Below are 7,484 nucleotides of genomic sequence, written 5' to 3'. Positions count from 1 at the left end.
AGAAATAATCAAAACATTTCATTCTTGTTAGTTCTTGTTCCACTTCCAATGAATACTAATTCGGCAAACATGTTGTCATCCTTCTCACTGATGTCCCCATCCTGGTTGGGAATTATGATGCCCGCTAAAAAGTTCTCGAACTGACCATTGTGAGCCTACTCTACTAAATCAAGGGAAGTGAGCGGATATTGCTTTGAAGAAAGAGACAAATGGGAATGCCTAATGGTAGGTCCCAAATGCCTAATGCCTAATGGTAGGTCCCCAATCTTAGTGGGGATGGAATTGTAAATTGGATTCCAAAAACCTTGAAATGCAAGATAGTTTTTGTATTATAGATAGCCCTCTTTAGACAAGAATCCTCAGTGGAAACAACAGTATCACTTTGCAGGTTGAACTCCACCCACCTACCCTTGGTTACAAAGTTACAAATCTTTTACTGCAAAGATCAGGAACAATGTTGGGTCTTGGACATATGTTCCATTTTGGCTGAAACATATAACATTAAAATCCCCACCCAACAAGAGGATCACACTGAAGCACCTGTGATAGTGATAGACAGTGATCATACTTCTGTACTGAAAGCCCTCAGATTTGGAAAAGTCCCATGGATGGCGCAGTGATGGATCACCGGGTAATTTTGATGGGTTGCCAGATTGGCAGGCAACCCCATATCCTTGCAGCATATGGGTGTGTAGGTGACACTCTCGCCCCCATTCCGTACTATCTCACCGGTCCGTATATAAAAGGGAGACCTGCAGGGGGAACAGACTGGGCCATAGTTCCGGTTACTCTGTTTGTTAAGCTCACAGAGTGGAAAGGAGGAATTGCCCTGCCCGTCCATGATACGACAGTTGCAAGCATTGCACATAATGTAATGTGAGTGCAGGGGGAGATTGACTTCTTCTTCCTCCGCCTCTTCCTCCTCTTCTTCCTCTTTGGCTTCCTCAGATTCATCTTTCTTGCAGCAATAATACTAAAGCAGGAGAGGAATATTTTTGTAAGCACACAAAAAGTTTGTTTCCTAAATAGAGTAACACTCTGAGAGTTCAGAATATTGACACACATTAAATTCAGCAATTTTCATATCACGTTATTCAGTGTTTCTGAATATTGTTGTCTATGGAATTCTGGGAGTTGAAGTCCACACAGCTTAAAATTGTCAACTTTCAGACACATTGAGATACATCTGAACTACTGGCTGGATCAAACCAAAAGACTTTGTTGCAGAATTTTATTTCCACACTGGCCAGTAGGAAGCCCGCAAGCTGCATCAGAGTTCAAATGTACTTTCTCCAGCAACTGGTATTGAGGAGCATATTCCTGGGACATCATAGATAATTTAGTGACATCATAATTAATAGCCATTGATAATATCTATGAATATGTTCATTTTTTTTGCTAATAACCTTATTTGCTGTGAAGAAACATTAACCCTGTACTTTTCTAGACCTCCTTCTAAAGGCCAGACACAACTCGCCACCAGCATGAGGAAGAAGATTCCAAGGGTCAGCTGAGGCCCGTGTGGGGCACCAGGCACAAGGTGGCCAAAAGGGCAGAGAGGAGGGGAAGGTAGGTGAGAGAGGTTGAAGCAGAGGTGAGCACAGCAGGACAGGAGAAACATGAAGTCCTTGCTTAACAATCATAATTGAGATTATCAGAACTTCTGTCACTAAGCAGTAGGATTACATGATATATTGCCAAATGACTGCTTTGCTTAGAGATGGAAATTCTGGTCTCAGTTAGTGTTGTTAAACGAGGACTACCTGTAGCTGGGATACCTGTAGCTGGGCTAAGAAGAAAAAGTTTACAGTAAAACAGGAAATTTAAGAAATGGAGTGCATGAGTAACAAGAGTATTTTGCCAACCAACTGGAGAATGTTTTTCACTGAGAGGGCTGATATTGGGCAAGGCTGAAATTTCAGTACCTTAGAGCTTAGAAAGTTGCACATTGAAGCTGAATGGGAAAAGTATAGCAACAGCCTATTCAAGGTGCATGGTAGCAATAGCACCTAGACTTATATACCGCTTCACAGTGCTTTACAGCCCCCTCTAAGTGGTTTGCAGAATTAGCATATTGCCCCCAACAATCTGGGTCTTCATTTTACAGGCCTTGGAAGGATGGACGGATGGTAGACTGCTCTACAGTGTTAGCAAGATTTAGGGGAAGCAAAACAGAGCAGTTGTGTGGATGAGGATATCTAAATGCAGATCCTAAAATAGTGTTGGAGGAGCAGCCCAGCTCAATGCCTATTTTATCTGACATCTAGACATTTTTTTGTTTTTAGTCTTTTACTTTTATCTCATTCCATTTTAACTTTGATTGGTTTTTATCTTATTTTATTCCTATATGTCAGATGAACCCAAAACTCTGTCCTTTAGCTTAAAAGTTCTCAGTGCTGTGGGCAAGCAAAGGAGACATAGAACCAGCCCAAGACACTGAAACCAGCCTAGGCAGCAAAAAACAACTTAAGATTAATGAGCTCCTCATGTCAAAGGCTGCTACAGAAAATCTAACCTCCTGGAATCTGATGAATTCAGTGAACATAGCTGTGGTACTCTCCCAACAATGTGATGAAGCACAGAGCTCCTCTTTTTTAAATGAAAGTGATACTCTTATGGAATGAAGACTTTCTGAAAAACACTCCGCCTGGTTAGCGTGTTGCCCACCAACACGCTTTTGTACTTATGCCCTTAATGAGGATGATGAACCAAATGAAGATGTAATTGTAAAATCTTCCTCAGATTTTCTGGCTAATTATTGTCTTTTAACAGCTCACACTGTTATAAGTCTATTTGAGGAATAACAGCTATCTCTATTAAAACAGATGACCTAAGGAAAACATTTGATGCTCACATTATTGTATCTTAATGAGTTTCCTTGACAGACTGTCTGACAGCTGCAAACCCCCAAGCCCAGACAAGAAAAAAAGATTTTCCCATCACTTATCAACACAATTAGTTCTATCTAGTCTTAATACTATTAATGCAAGAAGATGGGTTGCCAGAGGTTCTGGTCATTTTTCTTTAAGCCAACTACTGCACTGCCAGCCTTATACCGTTGATCCTGTCCATATTAACTGGCTCCTCCATGTGCATGAAAAGTATCAAATTGTTTTTCAGCAGTTCATTAATTCTATCAGTGCTATTAAAAAATGAGGTCCTTTCTGGAATGTTTTGGAATTTATCGTATTTGATTGTTCACTGATTTAATCATTGAGACCCCTTTTAGACAATGTTACATCAGATCATTCACTCTGAAATGCTACCCAACTTGGACAGTTGTCATACTTAATCTAATCTTATCTCTATCCTTGACAGCAAGGAGTGTATCTAAACGCTTCACTAAGATGAGGGAAACATTGCTTTGCCCATTTCAAAGTGAACTGATTAACTCTTACAGTGCATTGGCCAAAGAGCTAATTCCCTTTAAAAGTGATGGGCTACCAAACCTAGGAAACAGCAGAGCTTTTTGCTGTTTAAAAGAAGACTTCAATTCTGTCCACACTACAAAACACTAGTCAAAACAACAGAGATGAGACCAAAGACAATTATGACTTTTTTTTATCTACACCATGCCCTAATGGATGTTCTATCTAACTCCTGTACCCAAGATCCCTGACCCTCTCCTCTTGAAGCCCTTGAAAAACAAGACAAACAGCCCACAGCACCCACCAATAGTACAAATATGTCTCTCTGTAAGTATGTAAAAAGTACTGGTAATCCACTGCAGCTCAGCACGAGGGAATGACACATTTGTCATATATAGGGCATCCCTCACAGTACAATGAATTGCAACTCGAAACAAACTGCTATTAGCCTCAACCTTCAACCTGACTTTTACTGAGAATCCCTCAGGTAACATTCTGTCAGTCCTTCAAGGCTGACCAGACTAGGAATCCAATGTTATGTAGATTAGTAATAGTTTTATCATAAAGCTTGAGTGACAGAATCTTGCAAGACGGACTCTTGCATCCCTCCCTTTATCTTAATTTATTTTGATTACATTCCTCACGTGGAAACAGTCCTCCTTTACATGAACATTGTCTTGGTGGCAACAATTTCTCTTGCCCCTCAGGGCCAATCCTTCTGCCCTCTACACATTCATCATCTAATCTGACCTAATGATTCCATCTCCTGGGGGGACACATCATGACACGGGTCCACCTACAATGCTTCTTCCTTTGTCCCAACTCCATCTTGTTACTAGGTTTTAAGATTTCTAGATCTTAAAAGAAGTTACAGTATAAACGGTTAATAAAAAGGGAGAAACAAATCTGGGAACAACATTTCCAAGCCACAAGAGACAAAATCTGTACTGCAGAGAATCAGGGAAATACTGTAGATGGAAAATAAGCAAAGATGACTGAAACATTCCTTAAGGGCTGGAAAATAAGCATTCAGAAGAAACTCAGGCAGAAAGCCCTCCATGATTCACTGGGAAGGTGAAGCAGTCAGGCTTGCAAGATTCTATAATTACAGCCTGTCTCAATTAAGTATCATTCTAGTCTTCCTCTAGAGTCTAGGCTGACCTTTACTCTCCTTTAGAAGATAATTACAAGCATTTTAGCCAAGATTACAAGCTAAGATTGTAGCAAAGATGTGGGGGACCTTTTATAGCCAATTATGTAGTCCTCAGCTCACCAGTCTTTCATCTTAGTTAAGCCCTCCCCCCAATAGTATTCTCCCTTGGCCATCCACCTCCTGGCTGGAAACTCTTGAATCAATCAATACAAATTTTAAAAAGCCCTTAATAGTGATTTGGTACCTGCTGAATTGTTAAAAACTAATGTTGATTGGTGGACCTTCTGATCTCCTTATACACCCACATCAACAATGCTTTCCATATGCCTAAAGAATGAAATTGTTCTATTACTGTTCCCCTCTTTAAAAAGGGTAATATCATGGGCCCATTTAATTATTGCTCTATTAGTTTCCTCAGCATCCCTAGTAAACTAGATGCACACTTCTTATTTCATAAGCTTCTAAACTAGTTAGAATAGGAGAAATTTCTTGCTAGCTTTAGGAATACATGGATATGTCTGCTCTCCTGCAGTTTGGGGCAGAGAAATAAATGCCCACACTCTCTTTATATGTTGCTTTTATTGATCTAAAGTGAGCATTTAAGTCTATACCTGGAGAAAGGCTGTAATAATCATACTGGACAATACATTTTTTTCAAAAGTTTTGCTTCCTGAAAAACTTTTGGTGATTGTGATATACCCCTTCAAATTACACGCAAATATAATTTCAGAATGACTGTATCACGTAGGAATCTTGAGAAATAGGAAATTAACTTGTAATGAATATAATGTATTTAATCATGTTTCCGACATGCTGCGTGAGTTCAAAAGGATAAAAGTGTTTTGCTGCTGAATTTTGTTTGTGTTCCAAAAGCAGCACTTTGTTAACAAACTAGATTGATTTCCTTGGATTTTAGGGTATATATATATAGGCTCTACTTATGGCTTAATTAATGTCGCCATTTTGTTTTTAACACTTAGGTCCCTAGTTTTAATGTTCTTCTATTCATCTTCACTATATCCCAAAGATGCTTTTTTCACGAGGGAACTGGACTTTCTTGTTTTTCTTTGAAGACGTTTTGCTTCTCATCCAAGAAGCTTCTTTAGTTCTGAAGAAGCTTCTTGGATAAGAAGCGAAACGTCTTCAAAGAAAAACAAGAAAGTCCAATTGCCTCGGGGGGAAAAAGAATCTTTGGGATAACTATGACCTGGATGACTGAGAATCTCCATAAATATCTTCACTATAGTAAATGCCATTCACACTCCTGATGATCTTAAAAATGTTTTAAACACTAAGGCATTTTATTGTTCTTTCTAGATAATATCTCTGCTTTCTTTCCTACCTCATGCCTCCCTGCACCTTGTTTTTTAAATTCTTTTTATAATTGTTGACTATTCAGTTTGCTGAGATGTCTAAGAACAATAATTAGGTTTGTGCCTTAGATAGTATTTTATCTGGGTCCACTATCTTCATATCCATGCATTAAGTTGTGTTGTTATTTTATAGAAGAGAAAGTCTTGTAATTACACCTGAGGAACATGAAGCAAATATGCTTGTTGCATACAATGTTCTATTGTCCTTGAATACAAAATGAAATGTACATCTCAGACACTGGTAGGAGTCTTACCTGTAGCCTACAATAGCAAAGAACTGCAATGATACACAATAAGATGACAGTTGCTAGTATTCCGCCAGTGATGACAACAGTTCCTGCTGTCATCCGACCGATTCTCCATCAAATTCTAGAAATGGAGAAAAGATAGGAGATCTAAGCTAATAAAACTAGTTATAAGAAGTCAAAATCCCTCCAGCCCTGAGATCCCTTAAACAGAATAGAATAACAGTGTTGGAAGGGACCTTGGAGGTCTTCTAATCCAACCCCCTGCTTAGGAAGGAAACTCTATACCATTTCAGACAAATGGCTGTCCAATCTCTTCCTATTTCTCCTGTTGTTTTTGTAGCCTTATAAAGATAAAAATAATCTAAATAGAATTTTCATAAAGCATCTGGCTTAATTGGTTGGTCAACAGCTGAGTTGATTTTAACCATTAAAACTCTTCAACTAAAAATTAGGGTGATGTTTATTTGGCTGCACAGCTACATGTTTTATTGTAAAGAGGAATATTGTTATCTCTGACAATGAATGAATATATTTATAATGTATGTTTCCTTCAGTATTTTCAACGCTGATCTATCTCTTTCTACCAAAGTAGCATGGCCATTGAGTTGTAAATCAGTATTTCTTTTAAACGGAAATGAAAAAATCAGCACATTGATCCTGAGCATTATTTATATCAGTAGTAGGTACTACATATTCAAGGACAGGGATGAGGAATTGAATCTGATTCAAGAGCCAGCCATAATTATCTGGGCTGGATGAAAACAGGAGGCTAGGCTTCACAAGAGAAAACCCTTCTTTGGAAGGGCCAGCCATACTTCCTTTGTTCAAACTGAGGAGTTCTTCAGAATCCATCTGCTGTTAGAGGGCAGAAAGAGAGTTATCACCCCCAGCTTTCTCCAAAATGGAAGAAGTGTCCCTTATTTTTTTACAAAGCAAATAAAGGAAGATTTTTGTCTATCTTCTCTTGCACACAAAAAAGGGATCAACTTGGTTTGTGCAACTCATTTATTTGTGTGGGCAGGTAAAACAAACCGTGACATTTGGACAAGCCAGGGTTTTAATCCAGGAAGCAATTAGCTTTTGCTGTTGGTTTCTTACTTGTATTTACAAACTAAATTAAGATCAAAGGATGCATCGTTAAATGTCACTCCTGGTTGTTTGAAGCTGGACTCAGAAGCTTCTGAGAAGCCACAAAAAGCAAGAACTCTTCCTTGGTTGAGTTAATTCTAGCAATTTGTATACTCTGGCATATATTCCTTTGAACATAGAGATGCCATGTCAGTATTGGGGACAGCAAACTGATCAAGAAGACAGATCTCTTTTCAAACTATTCCATTTTGTT

At 38.7% G+C, this 7,484-nt stretch overlaps 1 protein-coding gene across 1 annotated transcript; it reads right to left on the bottom strand.

The window, feature by feature from the left end:
- Nucleotides 1–562: 562 nt before the first annotated feature.
- On the bottom strand, nt 563–6,241 carry FAM163A (family with sequence similarity 163 member A). Its single transcript, XM_029283201.1, has 2 exons — nt 6,149–6,241; nt 563–973 (listed from the first exon to the last, which is right to left on the bottom strand). Exons 1-2 carry the CDS (start codon nt 6,239–6,241, stop codon nt 563–565), a joined length of 504 nt encoding a protein of 167 aa, XP_029139034.1.
- Nucleotides 6,242–7,484: the final 1,243 nt, after the last annotated feature.

Source organism: Protobothrops mucrosquamatus, unplaced genomic scaffold (assembly GCF_001527695.2).
Source record: "Protobothrops mucrosquamatus isolate PMUCROS unplaced genomic scaffold, P.Mucros_1.0 scaffold35, whole genome shotgun sequence".
Taxonomy (NCBI): Eukaryota; Metazoa; Chordata; class Lepidosauria; order Squamata; family Viperidae; genus Protobothrops; species Protobothrops mucrosquamatus.
Note: the sequence above shows the minus strand (reverse complement) of the source record. Positions and strands in the feature narration are given on the sequence as shown.

Bases quoted from the DNA above. Each gene is read 5' to 3' on its own strand.
- FAM163A (XM_029283201.1), bottom strand. From the start codon at position 6,241: ATGACAGCAGGAACTGTTGTCATCACTGGCGGAATACTAGCAACTGTC. The intron at 974-6,148 runs GTAAGACTCCTA...CTCCTGCTTTAG, and splicing joins TTTGCTATTGTAGGCTACAG to TATTATTGCTGCAAGAAAGA.